At 39.1% G+C, this 20,320-nt stretch overlaps 1 protein-coding gene across 1 annotated transcript in view; it reads left to right on the plus strand.

The window, feature by feature from the left end:
- C6 (complement C6) overlaps nucleotides 1–20,320 on the plus strand; it is a 61,900-nt gene that overhangs the window by 1,651 nt on the left and 39,929 nt on the right. The window contains exons 2-5 of the mRNA XM_029941497.1: nucleotides 289–445; nucleotides 3,088–3,232; nucleotides 7,441–7,579; nucleotides 14,332–14,470. Coding sequence (XP_029797357.1) covers nucleotides 289–445; nucleotides 3,088–3,232; nucleotides 7,441–7,579; nucleotides 14,332–14,470 — 580 coding nt within the window. The remainder of the gene's footprint in view (nucleotides 1–288; nucleotides 446–3,087; nucleotides 3,233–7,440; nucleotides 7,580–14,331; nucleotides 14,471–20,320) is intronic.

The following is a 20,320-nucleotide window of genomic DNA, read 5'->3' on the forward strand; positions in this document are numbered from 1 at the left end:
AAGTCTAATTACATGAAACAGAAGTTGGTATTTTGATTTTTTACTTTGCTTTTCTGTTTTGAGTGTCATTGCAACTACTGTATTGTAAAGGATGGAAAATAATTGCATATGTTAAAAAATATGAAACTTTATAAAGTAAGAAAAAAAATAATAAAAAAAATAAATGCCTGACTTTAAAAAAACCTTTCCTTTTATTCATTGTGATAAGTGCTCAGTGGTATTTTTCTTATGGAGATGGAACCACAGTGAATATATTCATTCTAAGCAAATCTTTCCTCACCATTACAGAAAAATCATATTTGATCAGTACTATCAGGAAAACTTTTGTGACCAGGCTTGCACTAAGTGGGAAACTAGAGAATGTAACCTGCAACGTTGTCCCATCAACTGCCTCCTGGGAGATTATGGACCATGGTCAGACTGTGACCCTTGTGTGGAAAAACAGGTAGGTGACCCATGGGCATCTTCAGGAAATCTGAATCACAATAAGAGATTTGGATAACCTCACAGGCTCAATAATCACAGAAATGCTCAATTTCCTCAGTTTCTGAAAATAAACCATTCCAGCTTCTCTTGGGAGAAAATTCCATTTAACAATCTTTAAAAATTTTTTCGTTTATTTATTTTTGAGACAGAGAGACAGAGCACAAGTTGGGGAGGGGCAGAGAGAGAGGGAGACACAGAATCTGAAACAGACTCCAGCCTTTGAGCTGTCAGCTCAAACCTGATGCGGGGCTGAAACCCATGAACAGAAAGATCATGACCTGAGCCAAAGTCTGACGCTTAACTGACTGAGACAGCCAGGCGCCCAATTTAGTGATCTTTTAAAGGAAATTCTGCCCCCAATATTGATATTATACTTGTTGAGCTCTGGATTCTACTGCCTGTTCCCTCTGAGAGCTCAGAAAGTAAAGGCATGTGTTAGAAAATGGGGATTTCAGTCTAAAAATTAAAATCAGACATAAATGAGGGACATTGGTGCACCTGGGTGGCTCTATCAGTTAAACATCTGACTCGATTTCAGCTCGGGTCGTAATCCCAGGGTTGTGAGATAAGCTCCGAGTCAAGCTCTATGCTGAGCGTGGAAACTGGAGCCTGCTTAAGATTCTCTCTCTCTCTCTCTCTCTCTCTCTCTCTCTCTCTCTCTCTCTCTCTCAAAAAAAAAAAATAATAATGAGGGGCACCTGGGTGGCTCAATCGGTTAAGCGTCTGGCTTCAGCTCAGGTCATGATCTCACAGTTCGTGGGTTCAAGTCCTGCATCGGGCTCTGTGCTGACAGCTCAGAGCCTGGAGCCTGCTTCAGTTTCTGTGTCTCCCTCTCTCTCTGACTCTCCCTGCTCATGCTATCTCTCTCTGTCTCTCAAAAATAAATTAAAAAAACATTTTAAAAAATTTTAATAAAAAAAATGAGGAACATTAATCAAAAGACTTACTCCTCGCCCTGCCTCTAATTTCCCTCTCCACACAGGAAAGTCCCTCAATTTGTTTATTGTTCTGAGCTGCAGTATTTACCCAGCTCATTCCTGCAAGGGCATTCACCCACATGAACCCCAGTCGGAGCTGGTGCTGAGCATTCACGCATTTGGGAAGAAAAAGAAACTCATTTGTGGAGTAACCACTGTCTGAGGGAAATTGTTGTTGGCCCTTGATTTATATCACCTTATTCACACTTCCCATGAGAGTGTGTTTTCCTACCCATTTTACAGATGAGGAAGTTAGAATTCATTAGGGAGTAAGTAATTTTCCCAATTATATGCCTCTGATGAATGGATATGCTATATTTTGAAGCTGGATTTTTCTGACTTCAAAGTCAATACTTTTTATCTTATCACATGTCTGTCCTTCCCTGACTCCCTATTTTATTATTCACCATTTAAAAGCCTTTAAAAATGTGGAGAATGCGTCAACCTTGTTTTCCATGTTGACTTTCTTATGCAAGGAAAAAAAGTGCCAAAGTCCAGCTCCAGCAGGTCCAGAGCTCGCTGAAGGATGGACCATGTCAGCAAAAGAGAGTGAGAGAGCCACGAGTTTCTTTCTGATCACCAGTCAGGCATCTCTGCCCTTCAGGCAGGCATTTCTGCACTGAATGGAGAATCAGCATTATATATTGAAAAAATGTATGGGGTACAAAACAGAAGTGGCAATTGCCTTAGATAATGATTTCTGACAACAAATTCTTTGGTATGTAAAAATTTCCCAGAACATAGATTAGTAGAAGACTCAGGCATAATTTTTATCAATAGAGATTGATGTAGGTGACTTAGATGCTTATCATATGGGGAAGGAAGGTATCTTTAGCATTCAAATACAAGGCAATGTTTTTAGTGTAGTAAAGGCAAAAGTTAGTTCTTTGTGAGCAGGGATCAATAGCCTGTTTTCTTGAGGGGAAGAAAAACAGGTTTCTCAGGAAATATAATATTTACTGCCATAATCACAAAAGAAGAAATTCCTACAATAAGTTCCTTCACAAGGTGCAATCAGCATTTCAGGGCCAGAATAAGGAGACGAGTCATTCCTGATGCCAATCAACAAGGTGCCTTGGGGGTCAGTGCTCAAGCAATAACAATTGAGTGGAGGGTAGACATTGGTTGCCATCTGACAGTGGGAGGCCCCCGCCTTGCAAACCTGCCTTACCTCACAAGGAGTTGTTTTTTTTTTTTAACTTAGTGAATTCAGAAAATGGCTTCCAGTAGAAAAAAAAACCCAAATCCCTTCACATTGATCACTTCATACTACCTTTGAGATATAAAAATGCTATTGTTACTCCCAGGAAGATTTATTGCATGTGAGACACAATATCTGTGCATTTGATTTTGATGTAATTTATTTTCATATGGTTTCAGAGTTAGAAGTCTTAGAAATCTTTTTGTCCTGCTTTCCCATTTTATAGTTTGAAAAACTGAGGCCCAGAGAGGTGATGACTTCCCTAAGGGCAGGCAATATTGGAATTGGGAAATGTATTGGTTAATTTAGGAAACATCACTAGGGAAAGAATCACTGCTGTGATTAAGGAGTCCACTTTTCCTATATATATTTTGGCTTTGATCCTGCCTCAGAGTTCCTCACTTTTCTCTCCTTTCCTTTCAGTTTAGGGTTAGATCCATCTTGCGTCCTAGTCAGTTTGGAGGACAACCATGTACTGAGCCCCTGGTGACCTTCCAACCATGTATTCCATCTAAGCTCTGCAAAATTGAAGAGGTTGATTGCAAGAATAAATTCCGCTGTGACAGTGGTAATGTACTATAGAAAATGTTCAACCTCCACTAAAAATAACTTGACTAAATAGTTATCCCAATTGACTACCAGTAAAAGCCGTGATAGAGAAGTCTAACCATATTTTAAGCATGGGAAGACAGGAGTGTTATGGTACCAATTGCGAAGCTATTCATGCATGAAATTATAGCTTTCAAGCTATAATCACCTTGACCATGTACATGATTCATTTATTCTTCAAGATGCCCAGGTCCCTACACTGTGAAAAGCAGGATGAAGACAGAGTATGAGAAAAAGGAAGAGAAAGCAGATATTTGTAAAAAAAAAAAAAAAAAAAAAAAGCTATTAATAAGCACAAATCTATAATCAGAATAAGCAGCTGAGGGGTGCATGGGTGGCTCCCTTGGCTGAGCATTCGACTTCAGCTCAGATCATGATCTCACAGTTGACAAGTTCAAACCCCGCATAGGGCTCTGTGCTGACAGCTCAGCCTGGAGTCTGCTTCTGATTCTATGTTTCCCTCTCTCTCTGCCCCTTCCCCGCTTATGCTCTGTCTCTCTCTGTCTCAAAAATAAACATTTAAAAAAAGAACAAGCAGCCAAAAAAGAATTACATATCTAAAAGATCTTCAATATAGTTTATTAAGAGAAGAATATTAAGATATTATGTCAGGGGGATGACTACACATGATGCGACAGATTTTCTTGGCTGGTCCATTGAATGGCTGCAAAGGTAATTCCAAAAGGAAGATTGACAATGATTTAAACAGTGGCAACACTCTCGTCAAGCCAATTACTCATTCAGATATTTCAGTTTCATTAGATTAGATTTCAAATCTTGAATATACTACTTAATCATATGTATCCTGGATAATTAATAACTCTTCAAACCACCATTTTGAACACTTTAAATCTGATTTCATGTACTTTTTCAGTTAAGGTCCAGACAGTAAATATTTTGGGCTTTTTGGGCATGCATTTTTCGTTGTGACTACTCAACTCTGACATTGCAGCATCAAAGCTTCCATAGACCATATATAAACAAATGGGCACAGCTGTGTTCCAATTGAATTTTGCTTAAGAAAACAGGCAGCAGGTGAGTTTTAGCCCATCAGCCATAGTTCACTCACCTCTTACCTAAATAGTCAATTTGACATTAAAATTGGAATTCAGATGAATAAACTCCATATAATTTTTGTGTACTCTGACACATAATGAAAAGTGAAATATTTATAACTTAAATAGCAGATTTCAAATTCCATAGAAAATTGATTTAATGTTTTTCTCCTCTTGCTCCTTCCTTTGTGGCTTCAGCTTCACTGGCCTCCTCAAAAGTTGGACAGGAATGCTGCCCTCAGGATTTTTCCTCTGTGCCAACCCCATCAAAAACCTGGGATATGTGGGTGGCACGTGGGCAGGGAGATACACCTCATGGCCACATGCATAGGTCATGTCACAAGTTGACAAAAGAGGGGATATGGAAAAAATCTTTATGACAATGACTGAACAGAATACAGACTGAGACATTAAATCCCTAATATTAAGATAAAGATTTAGAACTGAGGAGCTACTATTTGAAGCTTGAAGAATAGTTTTGCAACAAATTGCCAGAAAGAACTCTTTTGTTCAGTGGATGTTAAATCTATGAAATTTATTACAAAAGGGCTTTGTTTAGGCCAAAAATATTCACAAGTTTGAGACAGCTTTAGATATATCCATGGGCCGCCTATTCACAATAAGCAATTTCAAGAAGGCTAGTGGGGTAAGTACAGGTGCTCTCTAGTTCATCAGCAATATACCCACAGGAAGTGGTAAAAATGGACTATTGAAATGCGCATGCCATGTTTGGTAAGCTGCTCCTACCCTGAGCTCTCTTAGTGACCCCTGCTCTGCTGCCCAGATCCCTTCACCAGGAATCCCTTGATCTTCCCATGATCCAGCCACTAAGTGGCTAATCCCTCATACAAATGGGGTTGACATTCATTTCAACTGAGTGGTACCATGGCCTATTAGTTGTTAAATATTCCACCGAAGATTATATACTATTTTGCTCTTCTAAAACCATCCACTAATGCCACTTTCAAAGGGAATAAATGATTGAACGGACCATTATTTCACTCAAGAGGATACTTGGTCTTCAGTTAACAAAAATTTGTTTCTTCTAAAGAGAGTTTCTGTCTTCCCTTTCTTCCCTCATGATTGCTGTTCAGAGTTCCTCAAGACTAAACATATGATTTTAATATATACATGGATCTTTGAGAATTACCCATGAGGCTAATAATCCCTATGAACTATGCCAACTTCTCTGTCAAAGTCCTAATTTTAAGCATAAAGACTAGAGAATTTATAGCTCATTATGCATGTAACATACCATTGCAGTGAAACAAATCAGTTAAAGTAAGTGGGGAAAATATGTACAATTTCTAAGTAATACGCAGCTCCAGGTGTAAGTCTATATATGCATGCATTGGCTAAAGCATGCTGACTTCGGTCTGCAAATCCTGCATGATCCAAAGTGCCCTTCACCTGGCCCACTCCTTCTTTGGTATGGGATATACTCATGGCTTACAAGATCTCTCCCCTCGTGCTTCCCATCCCATTGGGTTTCTGTGGCCTGCAGCCATTCTCAGCTCTGTACTATCAGACTTCTATCACTCCTGTCACCCCGCCCTAAATATCACTCAAAACATGTCCTCTTGCTTTTCATTCCTACCCTTGCTGGTAGGTCCTCTTCAATATTCCCAGAAATACCAAATGGATAGAATTTATTATATTCACAGATATAGTGCCCTACTCACAAAGCTAGGCTAATGAGAACTATATTCTGCATGTGTGTTCCTACTTCTACCTGATAAAATGGGATTTTCTTCTCTTTTTACTGTACCTAAATCAAAAATTAGCTTTTCCTCAATTTTGCTCAATTATAAGTGCAAGGTCCAAAACTTTTAAAAAATGTAATATTTGGGTTTTATTTCCTTTGGACAAAGCATCTATATTTCAAACTAAATTATACGTTCTGTTCTGCCCTGGAAAAAAAGCAAACAAAAACACCAGAGATGTGCTATTTTAAGAACAGAGTATCTTTCAGGTTATATCTTGGGATTTACAGACATTCAATTTTCTCAGTGTTTTCAGTCTTATGTGATGATGGTGCTCATAATGTAATTCTTTATCGTCATAGTCCAGATACAATACGAAATGTTGAATAATCAAAGAAAGAGACTAAATTACTTTCATTTTTCTCTACCATATTAGTGAAGATTATTTACCAAAAAAGTTGAAACTAAGTGCTTTCTGGGTAACTCTCTATTAATAAAAAAGAATCCAATTCAACAGAATATCCAATTTTCCCAAAGCATTTCAGTTAGTCAAAATAGTTATGTGTAGCTGCAGTAAGATGCTCTTTACAACTTAAAGTAATTAACCAGATCATCTTGAGTAAACCATTTAATGTAATCTTGTTGTCAGTGAGACCTGTACATAATTGTACAGATGCCAGAATGCCTGATTATATGCCAAAGGCAAAGGGACAGAGAGGGGATGTACATAATGCATCTCCATTTCTGTAATATATAGATATACATTGAGTCCAAGGATCCTTATGAAATTCAGCAAATTTAAAAAGGAAGATAATTATCTAAGTATGTGGGGTTTAAAGTATTTTGTGAATTCACCCCCTTAATCTGCTACCTAGCACTGTAGTGCCTAGGCATTTAACTCGTTCAAAAACAAAGGAGATATAATACATTTTGTGTTCTTGAACATAAGATTAAAAAAATCAGCATGACTCTAATGTGTCTGGCTTCTCTTACTCAATGTAAAAATTTAGAGATATGTGTGCATATTAAATTATAGGGCTTTTTAAAATAAAAATAGTGACCTTGAGTTTGTTCTGAATCAAAACAGAAGTCTGACCTTACTGTTAATTTTCTCTTTTACAATGTGATCTCTGTAGCAAGTCCACTGTAATGAGAATGGGATCCAGAACTACTTCTCTTATTTAAGACAACTAGCCCAATGGTGACTAAGTAATGCTAGGGTGACCCTTGTCATTCTAAAAAATAAGGGGAAAATTTCAGATTAGTATCTATTTCCCTATGTGTCAAAAATAATGAAAACTTTCCCTCACAACTCTCCCTTGAAATTTAAAGCACTCACTCGTTTCAAATCAATGAATATTTTCTCAAATAATCATTTGTTGTTAATGTTGTTTGCTTTTCCTGACTAGGCCGCTGCATTGCCAGCAGGTTAGAGTGCAATGGAGAAAATGACTGTGGAGACAATTCGGATGAGAAGGACTGTGGGAGAGTAAAAACACTGTGCCAACACAAGCAACCCATCCCTAGCGTACAGTTGATGGGCACTGGGTATGTAATATCTTTTATCCTTTAAGGGAATAAGGTCGTCTCTGAGTGAATGCGCTGAAGTAGCAATGAAGCAAGAAGAAACAAGAAACGCGGTTGTCCACCTTCTTTATTAACCTCTTTTGACTCCTACCAGCGCTGTCTCCGACACTTGGCTGCCCTTCTTGGGCAGACTGTGGACATGATCCTCAGGCCTAGAGAATAAAAGAATTTAGCATTTTCACACTTAGTCTGTACCAGGCAATGCCACAGGCTCTTCATCAACATTGTTTGTTTCCATTCTCATATATCCTTCAGAGAGCTCTGGAGTGAATCAGGCAAACTGGTAGGACAGGAGCCAAGATGGGAAGGGAGGTGCTAGGGTGGATTCTAGGTAGGGCTACGTCTTGAATGGGTGAGTAACCAATCAGAAATGAACAATTTCTTCATCTGTGTGTTGGATGACTACAAACTGATCTGAAGTTCTATCCTAAGACGTACTAATTAGATGGGGCACCTGGGTGGCTCCGTCGGATAAGCGTCAGACCTCATGATCTTGTGGTTTGTGAGTTTGAGCCCCACACTGGCCTTTGTGCTGACGGTTCAGAGCCTGGAGCCTGCTTCATTCAGATTCTGTGTCTCATTCTCTCTCTGCCCTTCCCCCAGTTGTGCTCTGTCTCTCAAAAATAAATAAATATAACAAAAATTTTAAAGAAGTCCTAATTAGAGTTGATTTCAGTGAGAGTGCTTCAATACCATCTTGTCAATGTGCAAAAATGGTTTTCTTCCTTACCTTTCCCTGGAAGAAAACCTCAGCCCAAAACTCCCACTGATAATGGAGAAAGAGGGTATCAGAAAAGTATGCTTGTGATTATCTTGAAACTCAAAACACTCAGGAAGGAAAACCAGTCAGCAAGCAGAAAAGGCAATAATGGCAGACAAAGCCAGAAGGAAAGGAGTGAGTCAGATATTTAAAAAAGGAAGGTGATTTATATAAACAAACAAACAAAAACAATGGTAAGAAAAGTAAGAGGCTGAACATAGCCACATGGCTAAGGCTTCCAAATAGGTCAGGATGGTTTAAAAGCAGAATCAAACATGCATAGCAAGTTGCTCACCTGACAAATTAGGAAAGGCCTACTTGCTCACCTTACAAAGTAGGACACTGAGACTCAGAAGGGTGAAATAATGTGCCCAAGTCTACCAACCAGTAAATGCTGAAACCAGAATTCAAATTCAGATTTCAAAACCCAAGTTATTTCCACCATTACATTCTGATTTACGACAATATCCACCATAGAGGTGAGAACATACTGGAAGAAATGTCAGTAGACTGGGCAAACCTCCTTCTAGTCTTTGAAGAGTCCTCAGAAATTCTAACATTCCTATTTCAGGTCATGAAGACATTGGAGGTTTGGCAAGGAATTCTAAATCCTTTGGACTGAGACAACGTCTCAGAAAACCTTAGGAAATAGAAGAAAATGAAAACAGAACTAAGTCTTAGTTGGAGGCATAAGGAAAATCAGTAAAGATAATCTCTTGTACTCTCTTATTCCCATCAATTTTTGGCCAGAATGCTATAGGCTTTTATTGATCTGTATAAGACTCTTAAGTCTTCAGTTATGCTGCCAGACTTGTATAATATGAAACCTTGAGGCACCAAAGACAAACAACAGCAGTTGCAAAAACAACCTCATTTGATTAGAATGAAAACTAAAAGCTATTGAACCAGAAGCTATTGAACCAAACTCAAGATAGCAGTGAAATGGAGCAGCTGCTAGTCTGGAAGTAAGGGGATCCAGGTTCTAGAACTAGTTCTACATTAACTCACTATATTGTAAGGAAGTTACTGAATATCTCTGGGTTGTTTTGTATATTGAATGACTACAAACTGGTGTGAGGTTCTGTCCTAAGAATTCCTAATTAGAGTTGATTTCAGTGAGAGTGTTTGAATAGCATTTTCTTATCAGTGTACAAAAAATGGCTTACTTCTCCTTTCCCTGGAAGAAATCCTCAGCCCAAAACTCCCACTGATAATCACATTTTCTAATGTTCTGATTGATGAGGGGTGACATTACAAATTCACCTCTTGCTCAGTTGGTCTAGAGTCTAGAGTTACAGATGGGGAGGACCACATGCTATGTGTACTTTGGCAAAAGGACCATGTGGCCCTCTGCCAACCAAAGCTGGTGTCCCAAGGTTTCTCAGAAATGAGCAAAAACCTGCTGCTCGGGGACAGCCAGTCCTCTCCTCGCCTCTCCAGGGACTGAGAATTTTGAGAGCTGCTTACTGGAATCTCTCTCTAATATGCTGGCCTCACGATTTCTCTAACACATTCCTACCCCCAAACGGTAGCTTCCTGAGTAGCCATACCTTTGTTTGTTTGTTTGTTTGTTTGTTTGTTTTTGAGAGAGAGACAGAGACGGAGAGACAGAGGGGGAGTGGGGGAGGGGCAGAAAGAGAGGACACAAAATTCAAGCTCTGAGCTGTCAACACAGAGCCTGATGCAGGGCTCGAACCCACAAACTGCAAGATCATGACCTGAGTGGAAGTCGAACGCTTAACTGACTAAGCCACCCCGGCACCCCAGTCGTACTTCCTTTGAAGTTGCATCTCTCCAAGAAAGAATTAAAAAGCATATCAACATTCCTACATTGCCAGCAGCCATCACCAGATCTTAAACCTGAAACAAGAATCAGGCAACTACAACATGCAATTTGCTTTTACTCAGCCAAGGTATAAATGCATACACACCCACACCCACCCCACCCCCCACACACAGAGGCACACACATGCATATTTATATTTATGTATGTATATATAATTTTAATTGAATTTTAAGAGTTACAAAATATGACACATAATGCCAAGCTAGATAAAAGCACTTTAAAAACTTAAAATATCAAAGAGCATGATGTATTTGAAACACCAAAATATTTAAAGTCAGAGAAGGGAGGAGAAAGACTAAAGCTGAAAATTGCTACATAGTTGACTTAACTCTCAAAGATTCCTCAGGCTGGCCCTCAGAGAACCACCTTCATCAAACCATCTTTGGGCCCTCTGCTGCCTTCATAGATTCCTCATGACCTGGAGCCATTTTTCTCAAGCCCTTTCTTGTTTGTGACAAACTCTTAAGTATATTGTATGAAACAGTATAAAGTCTGATACTATCTGCCTAAAGATAGTGTCAGACCACTCAGTTAATGGCTCGGTCCCACAAGACCACCCCCCTCAGATGCTAATTATAAATTCTAATTGTCACCTCTGATCCTGATGCGTGGGAGGTTTTCAGGACTCACTCCTCTTTGATTAATTTGCTAGAATGGCTCATTGAACTCAGTAAAACAATTTATTTAACAAAACTTGTTAAAAAACAAAATTCAACTGCATAAGTGAAGATCTAATTGGCTTCATTCAATGATACATGAATCAGACAGCATCCCATCTAGCAGATAAGAAGGAACTCTGAGGAGCTATACAAAATGGAAGACTTTTTTGGGCAGAAGGAGATTGAGCAAGGAACTTTCTGCAAAGAGTGGATTGTTCCAGGCAGGGGTCAATCAGGCGCATTGCTTCACTAGTACTGACCAGGTAATCCCACATTGCTGGTTAAAGGTCCCATTCCCAAGAGAGGCAATTAAGAACTGCAATAAGATCAGGCATTCAGTATTGGTTTGCTGACATGAAGCTTAGCCCAAGTGACTCCATTTTGTTGTTTCCTTTTTTTTTTTTAACACTGTTTACAAGTTTATGACAAAAAGGTATGAAAAAGAATACAGCTGAAGCTTCAGTTGGAAGAGATGAGGAAGGCAAGGTATGTGGGAAGGGGCACGGAGCTTCTCTGCCCCCACCAGGGAGACATTTCTCACAGCACTTCCATGTGTCGACTCAGAAGCAATTTGAAACCCATATTTGTGAGATTTTTACATAGGCGTGATCCATGACTGACTCCATTTCCATCCCCCCTCCCCTCTCTGGAGATGGGAGATAAGGTTGGATATTCCAAGCTTCTAAGTATGGCTTGGTCTTTCTGGTGACCAGCCCCTACCCAGGAGCCTACCAAATGTCACCTCATTAGAACAAAGACACTCCTATCACCCAGGAAATCCCAGGGGATTGAGGAGCCCTGTGTCAGAAGCTAGGATCAAAAGCCAAATATTAGAACAAAAGATGCTCTCAGTATTCTTATCACTTAGGAAGCCCCAGGAGCTGGGAGCACAGACCGTTATTTATATTTTCTATTATCTCATCATGTGTAATCCAGAATTCTCAAACTTTTTAACACAAAACTTTTTTTCACAGAATACATATTGCTATCTATAAGAATTTGTAAATATATTGGCATCTTTTTTGAAAGTTTTATTTAGAATTATTTTTTTATTTTTTTAATCTTTTTTAACATTTTTATTGTTTATGTTTGAGAGACCGATCATAAGCAGGGGGGGGCAGAGAGGAGAGATGGATACACAGAATCGGAAGTATGCTCCAGGCTCTGAGCTGTCAGCACAGAGCCCGATGCAGGGCTCGAACTCACGAACTGTGAGATCATGACCTGAGCCCAAGTCAGACACTCAACCAACTGAGCCACTCACATGCCCCTAAAATTGTTTTTTTTTAATTCAATTTAATTAACATACAGTATAGCATTGGTTTCAGGACTAGAGCCCAGTGACTCATCACTTACATATAACAACCAGTGGTCATCCTAACAAGGGCCCTCCTTAATGCCCATCACCCATATAGCTCATCTTCCCACCCATCTCTCCTCCAGCAACCCTCATTTTGTTCTCTGTATTTAAGAGTCTCTTATGTTTTGCCTCCTTCTCTGTTTTTATCTTATTTTTTCTTCACTTCCCCAAGTTTATCTGTTTTGTTTCTTAAACTTCTCATGTAAGTGAAATAGTATATTTTTCTTTCTCTGACTGACTTATATTGCTTTGCATATAAGTTCCATCTACATTGTTGCAAATGGCAAGATTTCATTCTTTTTGATTGCCAAGTAATACTCCTGTTTGTGTGTGTGTGTGTGTGTGTGTGTGTGTGTGTGTGTGTGTGAAATATATATCTCACCTCTTCTTTATCCATTCATCGGACATTTGGGCTCCAATTATGGAATTATGGAGAGTATTTTTGCTATTGTTGACAGTGCTGCTATAAACATTGGGGTGCATGTGCCCCTTTGAATCAGCATTCTTATATCATTTGGATAAAAACCTAGTAGTGCAATTGCTGGGTTGTAGGGTAGTTCTATTTTTAATTTTCTGAGGAACTGCCATTCTGTTTTCCAGAGTGGCTGCACAGTTTGCATTCCCACCAACAGTGCAAAAGCATTCCCCTTTCTCCACATCCTCACCAACATCTGTTGTTTCCTGAGTTGTTAATTTTAGCCATTCTGACAAGTGTGAAATGTCATCTCATTGTAGTTTTGATGTGTATTTCTCTGAAAAGTATTGTTGAGCATCTTTTCATGACTCTGCCGTCTGGATGTCTTCTTTGGCAAAGTGTCTATTCATGCCTTCTACCCATTTCTTCACTAAATTATTGGCTTTTTAGTGTTGAGTTTGAAAAGTTCTTTATAGATTCTGGATAAAAACTTTTTATCTTATATATCATTTGCAAATATTGCCTCCCATTCCATTAGTTACCTTTAATTTTATTGATTGTTTCCTTCACTGTGCAGAACATTTTTATCTTGATGAGGTCCAAATAGTTAATTTTTGTTTTTAGGAAATCTATTAGTATCTTAGAGAAGTTTTTCATCTACCACAAAACAATTTCTTAAATTTCTGTAATTTCTTTTTGTTGTTTTTTTAATTTATTTTTGATATATATAGAGAGAGAGCACAAGCCGGTGGGCGGGGGAGGCAGAGAGAGACACAGAATCTGAAGCAGGCTCCAGGCTCTGAGTTGTCAGCACAGATTTTGATGCAGAACTCGAACCCACAAACTGTGAGATCATGACATGAGCTGAATTCAAATGCTTAACTGACTAAGCCACCCAGGCTCCCCAAATTTCTATAATTTCTTAAATACTTGATTTGTGCTAAGCTAATGTCCTTGAATTGCCTCGTTTGTAAGACGGGAAAAACTGTATCTATATCTATATCACAGGGTTATTATCACAACTGTTATAAATATAATAGTAACATTAAACATATATCAAACAATGAATGACATATTTACTATATACATACATATAATAAATATGTATACATATAAATATATGTAGTAAATATATGTATAAAATATACATATAGTAATTAAATGTAAATAAATAAATTTAAGCATTTGTTGAATAAATTTTAAATTTTATTGCAGGTATTAAAAAAACAATATTATAATTTTATTAAAATATTGCTATTAATGTTTAATTACTAGTTCTCTATATGAATTCCCTTACTGTATCATGCTGAAGGAACAATGAGAATAGCATTAGTTATGTAATAACTGATTTTATAATCTGCTTCCAAAGTTTGCACTGGTTTTATAAGTTGTGAAATGAAAATAAACCTGTTTTTTTTTTCATGTTGAAAGCCCAGAATAATTAAGTGAATGGAATTGGGAGGAATCTAACTGAGCCAGAGGGACTGCATTTTGGCTTTCAGCTCTTGTTAGACGCCTCACCATAAATGAAAAAAAAAGTGGGAGTTGCTTTTCTTCAAGTCATTTGTCATGAGTCAAAAATGTCTAAGAAAGGAATTTCTTTCATATAGGCATGGTAAATTTTAAAGATTGCTCTACATCTATTGAATTCTTGAAAATTACTTTGTTTCCAGGTTTCGTTTTCTAGCAGGAGAGCCCAGAGGAGAGGTCCTTGATAATTCTTTCACTGGAGGAATATGTAAAACTGTCAGAAGCAGTAAAACAAGCAATCCCTACCGTATTCCAGCCAATTTGGAAAATGTCAACTTTGAGGTATGACGGCCTATTATCACGGCACCCCAGTGCTGATGGTGATGATAAGCAAAATGTCCAATGAAAAATTATTGACGAATGAAGGGACAGAATACGAAGGTAATGAACATTATAAATCACCTATTATGGTTGATGTTTAATCCTTCCACAACTCAACGAGGTCAGTGTTATTATCATCAGTTTACAGATGAGAAAACAAATGTAACTAATTTGCCCATCGTCAAACAGCTAGTAAGGTGTGGATTAGAGATTCAAGTCCAAGCTTCCCAAAATCCAGAGTCCATGCTTTATCTAGTGAACATTTAGATGTACCTTATCCCACACAGATAAATTGCCGGAGTCCAGCTCCAGCAGGTCCAGGGTCCCCTGAAGGAGAGACGTGTCAGCACGAGAGAGTGATGAGAGAGCCACAAATTTTATTCTTTGTTGTTCATCACCAAGCAGACAACTCTCTCCACCAGTCTGCTTTGGTGTCTTCTTTATTGGTTAAGCAATAACATGACATCAGAAAATAGAAATTGTTTACAGTTTCTAACTCTTAGTGATAAGGTGCTTTAATCATCAAAGGTGTATAGAAACAAGTTTTACAGAATAATTTTTGTAGAACCATCCCAATTTATTTTTGACATCAATCCCCAAGGTTAAGAAAGCAACAAACTCATCTTACTTTGTACGGCTTGGTCTTTGGTCAATAATTATGACTTTCTTTTTAATTAACATGTTATAACCAAGTCATGTAGTGCACTTACAGTAAGGTTAAATAAATTTTACAAGCAAGAGAATAACAAGATTTTTTTGGTAAAAAACAGGATAATATGCATATTATTTAAGTTAGTAATGCTAAAACTAAAACATAGGTTAAACTGTATATAGATAGGCTGGGAGTTATTTTATCTAGCTCATAAACCACAAGAGAAAGAATGTTTGTTAACAAGTTGCCAGAGAAAGCCCTTTCCTTGATGTAAGCATAATGGGGGCCCTGTGTGTGTTGACCTGCACCTGGGTTTCTGGTTTCTTATCCATCCTCAGAGCTGAAGTCAGTACAAGGGAGGGTATTTGTGACTCCAATGGCAAAGATATATGCAGCAACTTATGTCCAATCCTTGTCTGTTTCTTATCTCTAAGTTAGGCTCTTTCTCTGGGCCAGAGTTATCTGTAACTCTTGTGTTCTTAGCCCCCCTTATGTTTTGGGTCTGCAAGGCTCATTAGAAGAGCCTTTTGTCAAATATTCATAATGTTTTGATCCAAAATCTTTTCTGCAGGGACAGAAAAATGCCTTTTCTTATGGGGTAACTTTATGGGGAATATCGGCCTGATTTGGAACATTGTGAGGCCTAATCAATAGCAACAGGCTCAATTTCACATAAGCAGTAGCAGAAGGAGATGCCAGTTTCGCCTCTCATGGCAGAAGCCCTGCAACCTCTGCCATTTCCTTACTGTGACCGTGTCATCCAGCAAGGCCGGTGCGGCTCCCAGCAATAAATAGTTTACTTTATTCAGAGTTTCCTCCTACCAAAGCTGCTTCTCTCAGGTAACCACGATACTGACATGCAAGAGTGCCTTCCTCCTTAAAACATCAAGATGAAGCTAAGTGTAACAGGGGAGTTCTTCCTTTCTTCCTATTTACTAGTTGATTTGGTTTTCTGTTTTCCTAAGTGTAATGAATGATACACTACATACTCACAGAATCTAGCCCAGTATCTTATACATAAGCACTCTACACTTGTTGAACTAAACAGTCTATTTCTTTAAAAAAAGAAAAAAAAAAGTTTGGGGGCACCTGGGTGGCTCAATTGGTTAAGTATCCAACTCTTGGTTTTGGCTCCGGTCACGATCTCTCAGCTTTGTGAGTCCCAGCCCCACACTGGACTCTGTGCTGGCAGTGTGGAGCCTGCTTGGGATTCTCTCTCTCTCCCTCTCTCTCTCTGCCCCTCCCCTAATTGTGCTCTCTCTGTGTCTCTCTCAAAATAAATAGATAAATAACTTTTAAAAAAGGAAAATATCTTTAAGTTTATTTATTTTTTTGAGGGAGAGAGAGCACACTCAGGCACGTGAGAGAGCAGGGGGAGGAGAGAGAGAGGGAGATTGGGAATCCCAAGTAGGCTCTACACTGTCAGCACAGAACTGGACCAGGGTCCACATCTCACAAACCACAAGATTATGACCTGAGCCAAAATCAACAGGCAGATGTTTAACCAACTGAACTACCCAGGTACCCCATAAACAATTAATTTCTTTTCATTTATAATAAGGGCAAAGGAAAAATGTGATTTTCATGGTAACATCCATGCACTCAAATTTGACATGCTAGAGAGAATTTCAGGGAGTCTAATGATTTCTGAGACTACTTTATGGATAGTATGATTTCATTTAAAAAATTTTTAATGTTTATTTATTTTTGAGATACAGAGAGACAGAACACAGGCAAGGAAGGAGCAGAGGAGAGGGGGACACAGGATCTGAAGCAGTTTCCAGGCTCTGAGTTGTCAGCACAGAGCCCAACATGGGGCTCAAACTCACACACGGTAAGACCATGACCTGAGCTGAAGTGGGAAGCTTAAATGACCTGAGTCATCCAGGCGCCCCTGGATAGTGTGATTTCAGCAAAAGTCATTCAATTCTTCTTTTAGAAAACCTTTTACATATAACAAATACAAGCAGTTTTCCAGTTTGATCAGCTCAATTTAAAGCCATCTAACTTATATTAGGGGGCATAGGGAATGTTCTTGGTGTTTAACTGCCAAATTCAAATACCTTTTGGGAGACCAACCCTAAAAAGTCCAATCTTTGCCTGCAGATAGAAGTGACAAGGCTAACCAGTGACCTCTGACCAGGTAAAGAAACTCCCCACTATCTACCCACAGATCCAGGAGTTGCCAATTCCAAAGGGTCCACTACCACCAGAAGAGGTGGAAAAGGACTTGTTGGTATGATAAATAGGAAGTCAGAAGAGACATTGTTCAGAAGAAGTGGAAATGCTGTCAATAATAACATTACTCTTAAGTTGTATTGTACTGAGGGATGCTTGCGTGGCTCAGTCAGTTAAGCATCTGACTCTTGGATTTGGCTCAGGTCACGATCTCACAGTTTTGTGAGTTAGAGCCCCATGTCAGTCTCTGTGCTGGCAGTGCAGAACCGCTTGAGATTCTCTCTCCCTCCCCCTCTGTGTCTACTCTACTTGCGCGGTCTCTGTCTCTCTCAAAATAAATAAATAAACTTTAAAAAATGTACGTATTGAGTAGACTTTGGAAACAAAGCTAAAACCAAATGTTGACACATAATACTGTTACATTGAACCCAAACAATCAATGCATACAGTTACTTTTAAAATACAATAATCCCTCCCACCCAATACTGCTATATTCCTAGCAAGCATCTATTTCATGCAGTTTTACAAGTAACATGTCAAACTCAGCTCATGAGATGAGGGCGAATGTGTTATCTAAACATTTCATACTTATAGATTTGAAGGTAATTTCTTATATTATCTTACTCAATTTCCATAACAATTTTCCCAGAACAGTAAAAGATTGTCATATCAATCTTATTAATAGACGATCAAAGTTAGATAACTTTCTCAGAGTTATGCAACAAGGAAATGGCACAGCAGAATTAGAACTTCTGGCTCCTAGTACAGTGCTGCTGAAGCTAGAGGAGCCCTTGACCATAATAGCAAGAAAGACACTAACAACTGTGCAGTGCATGCCACGTTTGAGTACCTTTCATAAACTATCATATAAAAGGTATCACCTGAGAGGTTCACGAATGATGTACTAGAGCCAGCTCTTCTAGCCCACAAGATCCAATCGTTAAATTGTCGGGAACTTCGGAAGCTAATTAGTAAACACAGCCATGATGGAATATTAAATATATAATCTTAGAGTTAAATAAAATTATTAAAAACATGGGTGATAATTACCCAAAATTTATCAATTCTCCATTATTTTGTTACATTTTGCTCTTGAGGTTCCTTACATCTATTCAATTTGTGTTATATTATGGAAATACTGTATAGTAATTCGCTACTGTGCATCTCTTTCCAAGTTTGAGTTAAAGGGCATCTCTTTCCAAGTTTGAGTTAAAGGGCTGCTAGAATGAGGGATGATAGGAGTATATACACCGTAACAAAAGGAAAGTGCTGTGGTAAATCACAGGTTTTCCCCTTCCCGGAGAGCTGATTTTTTTTTATTTTAATTTTTTTTTTTTGAGACCTGGCTTTTAAGCCTTCACCAGCAGACCACTAGATCCAATATGACTTGGTAACCCAAGTCTGGATGGCTAGTTACATCAGGAAATACAGCCTAAAAGTGCTCATTCAGAATAAAATAGACTCATCCCATTGTCAATGTAGATCTAAAACTTGTTGAACCTTAAGAAGCTACCTGCGTTGATCTCTAACTACATGTTGTTGAGTTTTAGGTAATATTCAACTGCTGGGGAAGGTCAGGGTGATATTTCTTCAAACAAAAGTTTGGAAATAACCAGATTCAAGGTCACAAGAGAGTGGTGGACTTTTCACCTGTCCCTGTATTACTTTGTTCCTGCTGTTAGCAGGCAGCTGTGCAAATGGAAGCTGTATCTTACTGAGAATAGAGGAGGAGAAATTCAGTGGGCACCTGACTTCCTTTCTCCTATAGTACTGCCGGTCCTTAAGACAAATGAAATAACTGGCTGGCTGGTCCGCAAAGAGGCTCGTGAAAGGAAGGGAAGGAAAAGCATTGGATAGAAGTAGGAATAGAAGGCCATAGGAAGATTTCTGCCCCTCAGGGGTCCCCCAGCTGCCAACTGCAAAGCTCAGTCACCTTAAGATCCTTGCACCAGTCGGCAGAGGTGCAGCAGTGACTCAAGAATCTTCCTCTTTTTCTAGGTGGCGCTGCTTTGCGATGGGCTGTGTGCTAAGCATTTGCTGTCAACAGCTAACTGCAGAGTATTGTTACCATTAGACTTTGACCCTTAGCAATACACTGGCCTCCCTAGACAGACCTCTCGCTATATCCCAAAGCTTAAAAGCCGTCATAGCTCTGCAGTCCCTCAAATCCTCCCCACATCCCTTGTGAAATTCACAACTTCAGGGTCTGTCTCTGACCCTCACAGCACAAGAAAGCAGTTGCCACTGATCTCCTCCATTCCCCCAGTCCCTCGGATCTCCTTCTGGTCCTCCTTACAAACCCATCTCCTTTCTTCAAACACAAAAGTGTCAACACACATAGATTCCTAGGTCATCAGCCCACTGGATCCACAGTGGAGATAGATGGGCTCAGCGATGATGTATGCAATTATATGCAAATGAGAGGGTCCTGGGTGGCTCAGTAGGTGAAGCATTCAACTTCAGCTTCAGGTCATAATCTCAACGGTTCGTGAGTTCAAGCCCTGCACTGGGCTCTCTGCTATGAGCACAGAGCCTGCTTTGGATCCTCTGTCTCCCTCTCTCTCTGCCCCTCCTTCACTTGTTCTCTCTCTCTCCCTCAAAAATAAATAAATAAACTTTAAGAAAATATCTTTAAAAAATTATAATATGTATATGAGGATTAAAACCTTTCCCCTAGACTTTGGTTAACATCTCTTCCTAGAAAAATCTCTCCTTTTGAAAGTTGCCTTGGCTTTCCATGTTCCCTTTCATGGAAGAGCATCCCCAGCCTCTCTCTCTCTCTCTCTCTCTCTCTCTCCCCCTGTCACACCCACATCTACTTGGTCAACAACTTCTGTAAACTTATTTCTTAAATAGCTTTCAAATGCCTTCCTTTCTCTCTACCCAACCACCACTCCCTGGACCTGGCCATTATCCTGTCTCACTCTAACAGGCTGTAACAGGCTCTCCTTGCCCCCACTTCAGTTAACTACAGTTAACCT

The sequence above is a fragment of the Suricata suricatta genome, chromosome 6 (genome assembly GCF_006229205.1).
Source record: "Suricata suricatta isolate VVHF042 chromosome 6, meerkat_22Aug2017_6uvM2_HiC, whole genome shotgun sequence".
NCBI lineage: Eukaryota > Metazoa > Chordata > Mammalia > Carnivora > Herpestidae > Suricata > Suricata suricatta.